General features: G+C 42.5%; 1 protein-coding gene across 1 annotated transcript; it reads right to left on the bottom strand.

Annotated features, from left to right (window-relative positions):
• Positions 1 to 1,682: 1,682 nt before the first annotated feature.
• PTGER4 (prostaglandin E receptor 4) lies at positions 1,683 to 10,732 on the bottom strand (the record flags this gene model as incomplete). The annotated part of the gene is made up of 2 exons (XM_084224812.1): positions 9,424 to 10,732; positions 1,683 to 2,276 (listed from the first exon to the last, which is right to left on the bottom strand). The coding sequence occupies exons 1-2, from the start codon at positions 10,252 to 10,254 to the stop codon at positions 1,683 to 1,685; spliced, it is 1,425 nt and encodes a 474-aa protein (XP_084080938.1). The 5' UTR covers positions 10,255 to 10,732.
• Positions 10,733 to 15,012: the final 4,280 nt, after the last annotated feature.

Raw genomic sequence — 15,012 nt, 5'->3', positions numbered from 1 at the left:
GGAAACTTGCAGGACAAAGTATGTTTTGGCAGTAGCTGAGTGCAAAGCATTCCAAGATGGGAGGCTTGTTAAGGCAAGAAGTTGGCACTGAATGGCACACTCATGTAGACATCTGAGATCAAGCAGAACATTTCCATTTAATTGTGATCCCCAAAGTTGCTTTGGTCAGTACAACTGCTTAAACATATCAACATAAGGCTCAAGATTTTCATTACAATGTAGCATTCACATGAAAACACTTTAAGCAACATAACATGCTTTGTATTTGACAAAACATCCCCCAAATATCTGTACAAAATTATTTTGATACACAGTATTTCTGGAACAAGATCTAACCCTTACAACATAAAACACAAAACTCCTTTTTGTCAGTGGTTAACAGCTGGTTTTGGTGATGTGTTTGTCATCAACTCTAGCAACGAATGCTTTTCAAGGTGTTTAAGACTGCGATATAGGTCTATATAATCTATACTTTAAATGAAGATTCTGCTTCCATGGTTTCATACATTTATTTGATGGAGTATCAGATTACACAGTCATAAAATTCTATTTACTATTTAAAGTAAAATGATAAATGTTATGAAAAAATACCTTTATTACATCAGTGATGCTTTAACTAAAGTGAATATTAAGACTATTAACCAGGAGTTGAAAGTTTCAGGCCCTGATATTGAAAGCACTTCTATATGTCCTTAACTTTACATGTAAGGAGTCTCCCTGGCAGCAGAGGGACCACTCTGATGGGCAATGTTAAGTGTGTGCCTAAGGTGTGCAGACTGTGGGCCAAAGTACTCAGAGAGGTGCTATGTGTTACACAGAAAAACATTCTCAGAACATAAATAAAATCAATTTTTTTTTAGTATATACACATACTGAAAACGAATATTCTTAACTAGAAGGATGTGTTTTCTTTTTCTCTCTTAGAAAGGTATATATTCCCATTTCACTCAGAAAGTGCTTATGTATTCTCAGCTCAAGAATTATCTCATCAGCTGTGAATCTAACATGAACAACAAATCTAAGCTAAGAATGCCTTATCAGCAGGAAATACTGAGGGAAGAGAAGGCTGGCAATCATTTCTATATACCTTGTATTCATAACAACCTTCTCATAGAGAAGAATACACTTTTAAATATTTTCAATCCTGATATATGTACAATGATAAAAATTCACATTTTCATGCTTTAGTGAGACACTTAAAAATCCTACTGCAGGCAGCTCTTTAAGTAGCTATGTCCAGTTACTGGCAGCTGCCTCATATTCAGCTCTAGTACCAGAAGCTCAAACTCTTGATAGCTGAGCAGCCATGGAGAAAGGGCAAGAACAACTCTACCAGACTTGGAAAGGGAAAGAAATAAAGAAAAAAAGCAAGTGATGGGGTCTTTCTGTTTCCAGAGGCACAGTAGCTCTGCTGTGTCCTACAACAACACAAGGCAATTCATGTTTCCAGTCCCATCAGACCTGCTTTGTACCATTTCCAATGCAGGGCCCAAGTGCAGTGTCTGTTCCACACAGTCCTCAGTAGTCTAAAGGAAATGTACCCATCACACAGCAAGAGAAAAATAGCCCTTTGAAGCACAGCTGAACCCCTCTTCCCACGAATAGGCAGAACACCTATCTATTGCACCAGTTTTTCCAATGTACCAGGAAGTATCCCCAGGGTTGATGCCTGTCACGGCTGTCTATATGCACTTTTCTGACATATTCAATGTCTCTGTGGGGAAGGTGACCTGGAGAGGGCCACTCTTGGGTGCAGAGCTGGCCCCGCCACCAGAGCTGATCTCGCTCACCAGGAAGACGCTCTCGGAGTCGTGTCCCTGTGAGGAGTCCGAGGTGTCGGAGCTCCGCAGTGTCCTTACGGACGTGGTGTCAGACTGAGCCGAGCTGGCGCTGGGGCCCGGGAGCAGCACGCGGCCCCCGACGCTGCCCTCGCTCAGCTCCGGGGAGTACAGCAGCGTCTGCGAGGTGCTGCTGATCTCCCGCAGCTCGCGTGAGATGAAGGAGGGCGACTGGCTGGACATGGCAGATGAGGTCCTGCGCCCATCCACACAGTTGAAGTTGCCCCCCGAGTGCTGCCTCCGAGCCCCTCCGATGCGGCAGAAGAGGCATTTGATCTTCTCGATGGCTTTGCTGAGCACAGTCTTGCGGAGGAGGATGTAGATCCACGGGTCCAAAATGGGGTTCACCGAGGCAATGCGGATAGCTTGCAGGTCAGGGTTTTGTCTGACATCTTCCACCGATCCAGGCCGGTACAGCTGGTTCACGAAGACGCGGACCTACCCAAGGAGAAGGAGGGGAAGGAAGACACAATTACATAATTGCATCAGGATACAAAAGCTACACTTCAAAGCAGAGATGTAGATTTGCAGATGTAAGCTATGACAAGAGAGCAGGCTGGCAAAGTTAGGCATCTCAGATTGGCAGCCATGAATTCATTTATGGAAATAGCAAAATAAAACCAGATGAAAATTGTAACACCATTGTTACGTGTAGAAAAAGACTGGCTTTTTCTCTCTCTTTTACTTCATATTTAATCCTTGAAACTCCAAATTTTGGCTGCAGTCTTTCAAATTTCCCAGGAACAAAGACATAGACCCGTATCCTGCTTCCTTGGTACACCTCAAGTCTCATGCACCCTGCAAAGAGCTAAGTAACTGGGAAGAACTGACCAGTTCCTCTAGCAATAATCACTTAGAAATGAACTGAAACACACATGATAATCCAAGTACATGAGATTCTGTAGGCAAGTCCTGAGTTGTCGATTCCCAAGTTTAGAAATGTATTTTCCTGGCACCTGTCCTCATTGGAACTGTTTATATAACCACAAGTGTTTGCTTGCTGCAGCATGGTTTAGAAATACAGAAGTGTAAAAAAAAGAAAAAGAGGAAAAAAACCCCAAAAACACAGGTCGCCCAGCTAGGAGATTTTTAACTGGCCAAGATAATAAGATTATTTCAGTACTGGACTAGAGTACTCTTTTCTCCTATACAGCCAGCATTTTGGTTTTACTTACAAAAATACTGATGAAATGGTCAAGAGTTTAAGATGATGAAGTTGATGTGTGAAGTGACTATTTATTAATAATTCTAGTTTATCATGCACAAATTTTAAAACCGAAGGGCCCTGTCTTCTACATAGAAATGTATTCTTCAGCTTACTCTGCTAGTTTCTTCTTCAGCTGGTCTCTCTCCTTGTTTAGAAGCCACTTTTGTAAATGCTGCTATAAGGTAAAGTCCACAATGGAATTTGTTGTGTTGATTAGTCTCAAATATCTCTTCTCATTTTAGCAAAACTTAAGCAGTGTCCTGTTAGAGAAAGGCTTAGGAAAGCCACTGAAAAGTTAATAATGGAAGATTCTATTTTCTTCAGGCTCCTTCAGGTAAGTCAAAATAGATCCCTTAATTATATTTTTATCTGATACAGTAAAAATCTAGTAGCAAATTTAAGAGGTTTTTAGAATCTTATCCTTGGCTCCTGAAATTAATCAAGGCCTGCCTAGCTATGAGGTTACAGTCATGGAGGCAAGCAAGAATTTAAATAGATGAACCAAATTAGGATAGCTCTCACACGTAATTTTTTTACAAGTCCTCCATGTGAAGCCATCCAAGTTCGGTGGAAAATTTCCCAATTCTTGAGAAATTTTCTTGTAGGAGGGCAATGTGGGGGCATTCAGCCTTGTGAGTATTCAGAGATGGAATATTCTCCAAAGTGATCAATGGCAACGGTATATTTAGAATAACGCAGTCCCTCTGTGGAAGCCCTCTGCCTACAGTATCTCTCAAACGGACTGTCAAACTGATGACTGAGTGTATTTCCTTCCTCAGTACTTCTCTCTAGGTTTATGGGTAACCTAGTGAACTCAAGATATGGGGAAATATTGAATTTATAAAGCAATATAGTAATGCCAGTTTTATCCACAGTTACTTTTCTAATGATTTAGAACACTGCAGATGGCTTTGTGACTACTAATTTCTTGGTCTTATTGACCTGTTAGGCCAAACATGCCCTTCAGGTACTTCAAAGGGTATTCTTATGCATGATGAACTTATTTTTACAGCTTTTGAAAAAAATTTTGTTAAGAAACTTTCCTCCTTTTTTTAATACTTGGCTTTATTTTAAACTATTTCAGATGTAATTTTATTTTTCATTATTAATTTAATTTATAACTAATTTAATTATAATTTTATTTATAAGATCTTAATTTTATTATGTTACTTATGAATTTGACTGTTTGTTCTGTAAGCAGCTTTCCCTATTAATGCTGTGAATAAGGATTATTAAATAAATTATTGATAAATAAGTTGTTGCTCCCAGGCAACACCGCTAGATGGCGTGGCTGCCCCGCGGCGGGTGTGGATCTTTGTATAATACTTGTGTATATGTATAATGCGAATATATGTATGAAGTGTGTTTGTGTACATATATTTAATATGTATGTGTTTATGTGTATAAAGTGTAGATATGTATAATGTGTATGTGTCCGTAGGTACAATATGTGTGTATAATGTGCAGAGATGTATAATGTGTATGTGTGTATATGCCTTATGTATATAACAAATCCACCCAGACCACACAAAAAACAGAAGGAATACTTTGAAGACAGCTAAAGAAATACACAGTTCAATTCAACCTGGAGACCTAGCTTACTTTTTTTTTTTTTAAACTCAGAGCTATAGTTACACGTCAGTGATTTAATAGTTGGATTGTTCTTTTGATAAGCAGCACGTGAAATTGAGGTACCTATTCCACCTCTTTCTGCCACCTGGCAGACTTTATGGAAAGACAAAAATGTCTCCCAGTGTGGCTGAAAGGATGGCTGAAAGGGATTATTGCTAATGGTACAGGACAGCTCGTTCTATGCTCTCTCTGCATGCTGTATTTCCTTTTGACAGCTATGCACCATGTGGAGGTTAACGATTCACAGACTGGACCTAGTCAGTGAAAACTCTGATTGTACAAAACTGTTTCTACTTCCCAGAAGAGTCCCATAGAAAATGGATTCCCCAGAGTGTCATATGCATTTATCAGTTCAGACCTATTTTGTCTTACATAAATCACAACAGAGTAAAAATTTATCTGTGTAGGAACCTAAGTTCTTTCCTCTTTACTTACTGGTGAAGCAACATTCAGTAAAGGATCACTTAAAATTACAGCAAGAGATGTACCCTCTTTTGCTACAAGTTCTCTGCTGCAGGAGGTAGAGTGATAAAAGATATTGCCTGTCGTTTTCTAAGCAAGTGCCAAGTAAGTGGAATGCACTGCTAAATAAGTTATCTAATCTGATGCTTGGATTTGTGCAATTTGAAATCCATATTAAAAAAGGAAGCAAACTAGAACAATTCAGATCTCTGAAAAATAGGGTTTGTATATTAGGTTTGCAGCTGTATAATTCAGACAACAAATCTTAAGAGCACTAGCAGTTTATTTGCAATTAAGAACTACACAGCTTGAAGGTACGTCAAGTTTATGCTCCAGAGAGGCACTTGTAGGATCAGAGTCCTTGTGCTGTTTGCGCTTTTCCTTTTTACTAACTACAGATGCAAGTCATGATTTCTAATCCTACAAAGCATTATAAAGTGACTTTTATAGTTACAGTCACACTTGTAATTGTTTCCACAGTTTCCACCTGCCCTCAAAATCTCCCCACATGCTGATATGATAAATTAAAAAAACATATGGTAGTAAGCAGGAACAAGTTTTGCAGCTCCACAAGCCAATAACCTTTGGCCTTCAAGGTCTTACTGTCTGCTTGGTGACTACTCTACTGCCAAAAAATCATGCCTGACACCTTGCATGGACAGTCCCTGATACTGAAAAGTTAAAACCAGCCAAGCCAAGCCAATTAGAACAATTAAACAGCAAGTTAGAAAATCCTAATAATTTAATGCAATCAACAAGATGTACACCCTGAAACATTACGCTTCATTTTTCATATCACCATAATTTAACAATAATGTTCGGTGGTCAGAATAAAAAGAAGGTCACACACTTAAAATTTTTAAGAGTATTTGACAGGCTGCTGGAGTAAATTCCAGACTTTGAGTAGTGTGTGCCTATTTACTCTTGAAACAGCTTAGTGTTTTCAGAAAGGCCAGATAAAACTTTCTGCTCTCTTCTTGACAAAATCTCTCCTAATATAATTTATTCCCTACATTTTACACTATGCAATTCTAATTTCTAAATAGCTCAAAATATTTTAAGAGATGACATAAGCCATGTGGAGTCAAGACACGAGTCAGCACATAAGCTATGTGCTTTTCTTACTTAATTTTTAAACTATTGTCAGATTCATGTATTTCATACCCCACATTGAGAAAACATCAGTTGATATCAAGTTTCCTGCACAAATCTATTTTTCATTCATCTTTTTTTCCTTGATATATTTGATCATCCTTTTCTCAAGTTTATTCAGCATTTTGCATAACCCGCTATAATTTTGTTACAGCACCTGTTACTTTAAACTTTTGCAGATTTTATGAATAATCACTAAAACTCTCAACTACCCTATGTGTAAATCATATGCTGAAGCATCTCATTATTAAAACCTGCTGTTATCTGTGACTCAGTTATTTCAGGGCTGTTTAATACTTCAGATCTTGAAACGTTTTTCTATCAAACCATAGTAAGTGGCTCCTGTTGGATTGACCCCATTTACTATCTTACAATCTTAGAAAGTGTTTGTTCTAAAAGATGTGTCTTTTTCAGAAGTTGCTTTTCTTTGACTTACTTGATGGTTTATTGAGCTGAAATCATCAGTGGGAAGTCAGCTCATCAAAAGAAAACTTAAGTCACAAAGCACCCTCTGAGCCTGCTTTGTGTATCTGAATCATGCTGGCACCACTTTTATGGTTCTTGATGACTGCCAGGCTGACCTGAGGACTCCTTAAAACTCCTCCGAGTCATGAAAATGTAAGTCTATTAGTCTAGATTAGTCTATTAGTCGATATTAGTAATCTACTTTGCCTAATGGCTCTTTCTAGGGATTTATAGTATAAAGGTGTTACTTCTCTGTGTTTCCCCATTCCCATAACGTCAGTGTCCGTGCATCCAGAGGGCTCAACACAGCAGCATACCTGGCAGTTCATCACGGCACAAAGCAGCACAAGTGGCTGTGGCTTATTCCCGCAGAGGGAGGCAAAAGACTTTAAAAAGCTACTTAACAATGAGGAAATTTAACCACACTGGACACTGTGATGATGTGTATATATGTGGTTATTTGGGTTTGTTTTTTAGAAAAAGCTTCCTTTTATTTTTAGTCACCCATCTAAATGAAATGAGAGTTTCTTACATCACTTTAGATAGAGAAAATACATACTGCTTTACCAGGTAAAACCTAACTTATGTGAACATTCCCAAGGTAGTACTCTGTCTTTGTATGAAGTGAAATCAAGGTCTGGGAGAGCTATACAACTTTATCACCTGCACCTTCACATACTTATGCTATATGCAAGTTTTTCACTAGCTACTGTTTAAATAATAAACTTTCTGCCTCACCCAGGTTCATTAATTTTAACTCTCAACAATCCAGTTCACCTTCTGGTAAACCATCCCTCTTGATTCCTGCCCCCCCCCCCGCCTTTTTTTTTTCTAAAGCATTATTTAAAAGACTGCCTAGGTACAAATGGATATAAACTATTTCATTTTGCATTTCACATTCACTTCTGAGCACTCCTCTTGCTGCTTTGCTACAGGATAAGGCTTTGCTTGTTTTCTGAAGCTGCTTAAGTCCAACACATCATGACAATGTATTTAATTCAGAGAACTCGTTCTCTGCATTTACCAAGCACCCTTTTGAAAGTGCAGTATTGTTCTCTCATGAAGTAGCTGTTTTGATGCTAGGTTAATCAAATTAAGTACTGTCACCACCCAGTACTGTCGGGGTTTTGGCCACCTGATACATCCTGGTGCAGCGAGACAGCTTACCCTGGCCATTTCTGGAGCTGGACTGCCGGGCAGGCTGGCACAGTTCCTCCGTCTAAGGCATGTGCTCCTCCCGGGGACACCCTGTGTGCAGCTCAGGAAGCACCTCTCAGCCTCCTTTAGATGTCAGGCAATGAACACATGGCACCATGCTCGGTCGTGCCTTGCCACCACACCAAGTGACAACGCCAAAGGAGAGGAGATGGCCTTTGGTAATGGCTGGGACCCTGGTGCTGCAGGACAGCCACACTTCACTAGCTCCTGCTTGTCACTAATGTGGCAGCTCTGACCAAGCCTTACCATTACAGCTCCTCTGAGCAGGGGGTCAGACTCGCTGACACCTGAGTCCCGTTCACATGTACTTCTCCAAACTTCCTTATAGTGATAGACACTGTTTTGCATCTCCAGCTGGCCAGCTCTATTTGACATACATGGCACCCCCTCTCTGTGACAGAGGGATCACCCTACTGACAAGAAACCGCCTTAAAAAAGTCCTTCTAAAAAGACCTTCTGTCTGACAGCCACTGCTTTAGTCCCTACACTGTGTTTTGTAAGATGGCACATAAGGCAAGCCAACTATTTGTTTAATGTCTCTGAGCCAGAGTAGGACAGGATTTTTGACAAGCTTTATAATGGCTGTTGCAAGCAGGAACTCTGCCTTTAGCTGGTGGATTTGGGTTTTTTTGTCTTTCCTGAAGATAGGGTGAAGGAATAGAAAAAAGTGGATCCTGTGTGTTCAATTTAATAACACTAATTGTATCAGCCTTTTCAGAAAATGAGCAGTTAGTTGTAATGTTGTTTGACATTTCAGCATGATCTCAAGGCACATGTGGGCCAGATTCCTCCAACACTCATTTCACTGAGCAATACACCGACAGGTGGTTCCACTGAGTTCACTCCTCCCACTGTGTGGGGAACTCCTGAAAGGATGCCTGTGTGGGACCTACCCCAGAGATGGTGCATGAATCCCCGAGGAGTGGAAGCTTAGCTTAGGCTTTGCTTGTGAAAAACTCTGTATGTTGCTAGTGCCAAGTGAACACAACTCTCCTCCTTTTGCACATCAGGGAGTCTTGCACCCTACAGCAACAGCATGCACATTTTAAAAACACACTAAACAGCCAGAAATGCAGGCCAGCCCCAAGCCTCACTTATCACAAATTAAACTTGCAGGTGAACTTTAAAGTGCCATTAGCATTCAGGATTTTACTACGTGGATTCCAGTTGAACAGTGAAACAATTATTGAGATTTTTGGCACTCTGTTTTAATCAAGTAAAGGACTCCAGGATAAGCAGGTTTCTTTTTCTGTAAGTGTAACTTTCCTTTAACCACGCATGTATGCTAGCAGCCATTGAGTTAGTGTAACAATTTGTGACACCAACTATAGGTGCCACAAATAAGCACCTATTCCAACAGGAATCTGTTTGACAAACACAGACTAAGAGAAGAAAATATTCTGCAGTAAGGGTGATGGAAGAGAAGAAGGGTTGCATGATGTTACTCACCACCAGAGGAATGGAGCAGATGACCACGACCAGGGAAGTGGCAATGAGCAGAATAACCATCTGGATTTCTGCTCCAGCCATCCGACGGAAGCTCCGGCGTCTGCGAAAGTCAGATAAACGGCTGGAGGTGGTGTCTGTCCCCAAGGACGTGCGTCGCATGAACTGGCGGTGCATGCGAATGAGGGCCACGCACACCAGGATGTTGCAGATCACAGTCACCAGGATCAGGAAGGAGCTGAAGCCCGCATACATGTAGGAATATGCTGCATGGGTGGACACATTTGTTCGCCAGTCTATGAAACACCAAGTGTAAGGGTACTGCAAAGTAGATTTGCCGAGCCCCATGCTGGGGAGAGCGCAGAACAGCACGTTGGAAGCGTAGATGGCAAAGAGTGTGAGCCCTGCCAGCTTCTTGTCTACGTAATGGTTGTAGAAATAGGCATGGTTGATGGCCAGGTACCTCTCTATAGACATGGCACAGATAATGCTGAGGCCAGAGAGACCAAAGAAGAGGAGGATGAAGGAGCTGTACTCACACAGTGCAGCTCCTCCTGGCCATCGGTTCTGCAGGTAAGTGGCAATTGTGACCGGACTCACCAGGCAGGTCCCCAAGAGATCTGTGACGGCCAGTCCACAGACCAGCGTGTAGAAAGTGGTCTCCTTCTGCTCCTTCCTGGACTTGCAGAGCACCACGATGGCTATGAGGTTGCCCACCACGCCGAAGATGAACATGACAGTGGGGATAGTGGGGGGCTTCCCGCCTTCGGCCCCGCTGGCGGTCCCGTTGGCGGAGCCGTTCCCAGGTGGCATGATGGTGGGGTCGAATGACATGATACCCACGCTGCAGCTGGCGAGCTGAGAGACGGCAAGATCGGGTCCGAAAAGAAAAAGCCGAGAAAGGGAGGGGAGAGGGTTGTATAGTGCGAAAGTAAAAATTCAAATGCGCGAGAAGTTATTAAAAAAAAAAAAAAGAAAAAAGAAAAAAGAAAAAAGTGGTGTGTTTCAGTAAAAGAAAGAAAGAAAGAAAGAAAAAAAAAGTCCTAAAATGAGGCCGAATCGAGGTGCCGTCCGTCAACCACCGACCGCAGCCGAGGGAGCCGGGGCTGCCTCTTCCTGCCGCAGCGCTCCGCGCCCAGCCCGGAGGGGGATCGGGGCGGCCCGAGCCGAGCCGAGCGGAGCCGCCTCACCGCCTCTCGCACCGACGCCGGGGAGGGCTCAGCGCGGCACTGGGGCGGCGGCTCCAGGTGCCCTCGGGGCGGCGTGAGAAGGTGCCGGAGCGCGGTGGCCGCGGCTCATCCCCTGCCGCCGGCCGGCGGTGCGCTGCGCTTCGCTGTGCGGAGCGGAGCGAAGCCGAGCGGGCCGTGCGGAGCGCGGGCACCGTCTCAGCCCCCGCGGCGCTCCCGCCGAGTTTCGCCGCGGAGGGCGGGGGCGGCCCGGGCCGCTCCGCCGCCGCTCCCCGCCCTCTCGCCCCATTGGCCGCGCCGGGCAGGGCAGGTTGCGCGGGGCGGGCGCGGCGGGGGCCGGGGGGGCAGCGGGGGCACCTGTGCGAGGGGCGCGGCCCGTGTGCCCCCCGGGTGCGGCCGGCGGCAGCGTGGGCCGCTCGCACCGAAAGTGCTGCCGCGCTGGACGGCGTTTGCCGCGGAGCTGGGCTGTCGCTTGCCCGGCTCACCGTGCTCCGGCGTAGGACCCGGAGAGGGGTCCCGCTGTCCGTGTGCCCGTGTGCCGGGCCCAGCCCGTGTCACCCCCGGGCCCGCCGGGCCGCGCATCACAGAGAGAGGCGCGGGTGCGACCGGGTGACTCCGCACAGGACAGCCGGCAGCCGATGCTCCGGCATCAGGGCGGCATGTCCCGCTGCCAAGGGGAAGATCTGCTATACTGCCTATTTCTGGCCTCTCTTAGTGTGGGTACCGAGCACAGGAAGTGTGTGTGTAAGTTCAAGGCATGCATTTGTATGTCTGTACCGAGGATTTGTTCGGTCTTGACTGTGAGACGATCGTGTGTGAATTGGTAATAAGGGTACGCTTGCTGGCTAAGCCCTACGATTATAGTCGGTTTTATCTGGGCTGATGGAAGGACAGCAGTCACGTTATGCAGTGCCTGTCTGCAGCTTTCACCCGAGCGGTGATGGGGTGCTGTATTCCCTAGTCCAGAAACGTCCATACAAGACCTACAACCACAAGTATGTCCACGAGAGTTTCTGTGCTAGTGACCTTGCTCTCACTTCTGGCTCAGGGATGAAACTTCACATTGTTATGCTGGATTTCACACCTGCTGGTCTATTGCCCTTGTACACTTGGTGACATCAGTTGCTACAAAGAACACAAAACTTGTGTCCCAAAACAACATTTGTGTCCTTAAAGAATCTCTTCTCTGGTGCAAAGACAAAATGAATTATAAAAGTCTATTATTTGTCAGTCTTATCATCTTCCATCTCTTTTGTTTCCTTTAAGCCTATGAAAATGATGCCTGTGAACTCGCTATCAGTAAAGTCATGATAACATCATAATATGCTGATGACAAAAGTACTGACAGAACAAAATATATGAGGACAAGTTTGTACTATGGGAAAGAGAACTAAGAGTTTCTGTTTTCAGTGGTATATGGGCAGATGTGAAGGAAAAAAGCTGGTTTTTATTTGATCAGCTTTTTACTTAATGTTGTTATCTGCCTTAAAAACTAAAATGCAGTTTTAGAAAAGAACTTGATTTTTAGTTTAACACATATAGGGATAAATAAACTGTAGCAGTGCTGATGATCTGGTGTGGTCAGGGAAAACAAACAGCACTTTTCCTTACCTTTTGCTGGTATTGGTGGCTCTTTATTTTTTACAAAATTAGAAAGTAGTTCTGTCACAAGCGCAGGGGAGTGGGAGTAGAGGTTGACCAGTTACATTTGCCTACCTATCAGAAGCAAATTAGAAGCACTTCAAGAGAATTTCCAAAGTAAATGCAGCACAAAGGTTGTTTTTGCTTTTAAACAATTTTCTGACTGTTGCAGGGACACTGATCCAGGTGCAGAGCAAGCTCTGAATTCAGGAGGTGTAATTGCACATACTTTCTCAACAGTCCTTCTTTCATACACCAGGACTTTGGTGCTCTGGCATTAGAGACCATTATCTGGGATTAATTTAACATGTGTCTTTATCAGTATGGGAAAAGAACTTCCTTACTTCCCTGAAGCAGTGCAAAACATTTTCATGACTAAAGGCAGAGGAAATTATTTTTGTTTCTTTTTTGCTGCCTTTTTTTCACTTATTTTCTCATCTTCACATGCAGTCTTATAAGGTATTTTGCCCACCTCATAACAGATGGTGTGTCTTAACAAGGCTTAGTCTATAGCAGAGGTTGCCCAGGCCCTTCTGTGTGTGTATGCGTATACATGAATGTGGGTGTGAAAGAGTGAATGCTATCTTTTGTTCTATAAGGTCTGTCTTATACTGGATACACCTGAAGAACTAACTAAAAGGTGCAGGAAAGTCAGGAAAATCAATGTGGAAATAACATTAAAAAAACCCTAAACAACCCAAACCCCCCCCTGAGAACTGTACAAAAAACTATAGCTTTGAGTGCAAGGATAGTATGATCAGTTTTGTGAAATAGTGTTAGTACTTCAATTAGACATTAGGATAGAAATCAGTCACACAATTATGGAATGGGTTTCTGGGGATGTGAGCTTACTGCGTCTACCCATTGCCTAGCTTTCAGAGTTATTAGAAAAATACAGTTTCTTCTGGGGGTTTCCCACTGAACTAATGGTTTTGATATAAAGAACTAGTCAGGATGAAAAGCATAATCACGTGCAATCCTTAGTCTTCAGAGCAAAGCAGACACTGTGGAAGTGAAGTGGAACTGAAAAAATGAAGAAATTCCACTTGTAACGAGTTGTCATCCTCTCATAGCAGAAATGTCACCCGTTGTAGCATTGAGTAACCACCAAAGAACTTCTGTTTGTGAGGAAACCACTTACGTGAGAAGTCAAAGTATCATGAATTAAAAATAAAAGCTTCGAAGGGTAATCATATATGGAAAAAACCTTCAATGAATTTCAAAAGTTCCAGATTAGAAAATATTAGGACAGTCAAAATATCTAGGATTTACTCTTAATTGCCCCAGAGTAAACTTTTTCTGTTTATAATGCTACAGTTTTTAGTTAGTTGTGGCACACATGAGTCAACTACGTAGCTTGATCAGTTGAGATAGATAACTAACAGTGGTCATATTTCTGGCTAGATGAAAGATTTTAATTAAAATATTTTACTTCTTTTCTTTTCTTCCATGACATATTTATTCAGCATGTCTCAGCTGCCACGTGGTATCCCTTGTATCTCCTTTAGCTGGCTGAGGGTTCTAAAACTTTACCTGCATTGCTCAGGGGCAGCTGGAACCTAGCCAAAAAAACTATGCAAAGGCCTTTCTGCTGTTTGTAACTGTGATTTTAATGCTGAAATGCCCATGTAGACATTTGAATTGATGGGTATTTTCTGGCAGTGCTTCTATGAGCTCCACTTCCAGAGGAGTGATTTCTTCAGGAGGCAGTAGAAGTGTGTATACAGCCAATTTTGGAAACTTTGGACTGCTCTTAGCATGCTGCAGGTCTGAAAAACATTTTGCATGCTAAACTCCCATTGCATATTTGGAGTTCAGTAACATTCTTGACTTACTCAAGAATTTGTCAGCCTTTCTCTTTTCGTGGAAAATTTGGCTGAGGGAAAACTTTATTTCTGGGTTTTTTTTGCTTAATTTTTGCTGTCATGCTTTTGACACATAAAGTTTTTTTCAGGAAAAAAACCAACTGTTAGAGTAAACTCTGTCTGTATGCCAAAATAAAATCATTATTACTAGACAATGGAGATAGACTGAACCAAATGTTACATGACAGTCTTTAATTAATAATTAGAAGAGAAAAATTAAGCAAGTGTAATGTCGCTTGAACAGAAGTAGCATTGCAAGTAGATAAAAAATTTTATACTTTAAAACATAGAATATTTTCCTGCCCTCATAGTTTTGTATAAAATCATCACAGATGGTAACAGTTTGGTTTTTTTTTTTTTTTTTGAGGAATTCTAGTTATTACTAATATTACTAGAATTATTACTAGCACTTCTGGCACTTTTCCTTTGTTTTTGGTTAAACGTTGTGATGAATGGGGGCTTTTCCAGGGCGGGGAGTGAAAGCAGTCCTGTCCCATTCCTGTTCTTCTTGCTGTGTGCCTGTCTAGGAGAGAGCTGCAGAATGCCACTGCCAGGGGACCCAGTGGTGGCACCCCCGTGGGACACTGTCTGTAACACAGCTCTATAATTTACTCCACAGTCATGTGTTCCAGATTAGTCAATCATCCTACTGAAGTTTGGGGGTTTTTTGACTAACGATCCTGTGTAAACGATCTTGTTAATCTTTGCAGTACACTGGGTTTTTCCTCTGTAATAACGTCTGTAACTGTGCTAGTTCACAATTCTATTTTAGCAGTTATGAAGTCTGCATTTGTTGTTAAAATACTTAAAACACTTAAATTTAGCTTTTCAGTCTGTTTCTTTGGAACAGTGTATGTTAAAATAGATTATCCTTCAACTGTTGCTTATACTGATTTATC

The sequence above is a fragment of the Fringilla coelebs genome (assembly GCF_963513975.1).
Source record: "Fringilla coelebs genome assembly, chromosome: Z".
NCBI classification, from domain to species: Eukaryota; Metazoa; Chordata; class Aves; order Passeriformes; family Fringillidae; genus Fringilla; species Fringilla coelebs.
Note: the sequence above shows the minus strand (reverse complement) of the source record. Positions and strands in the feature narration are given on the sequence as shown.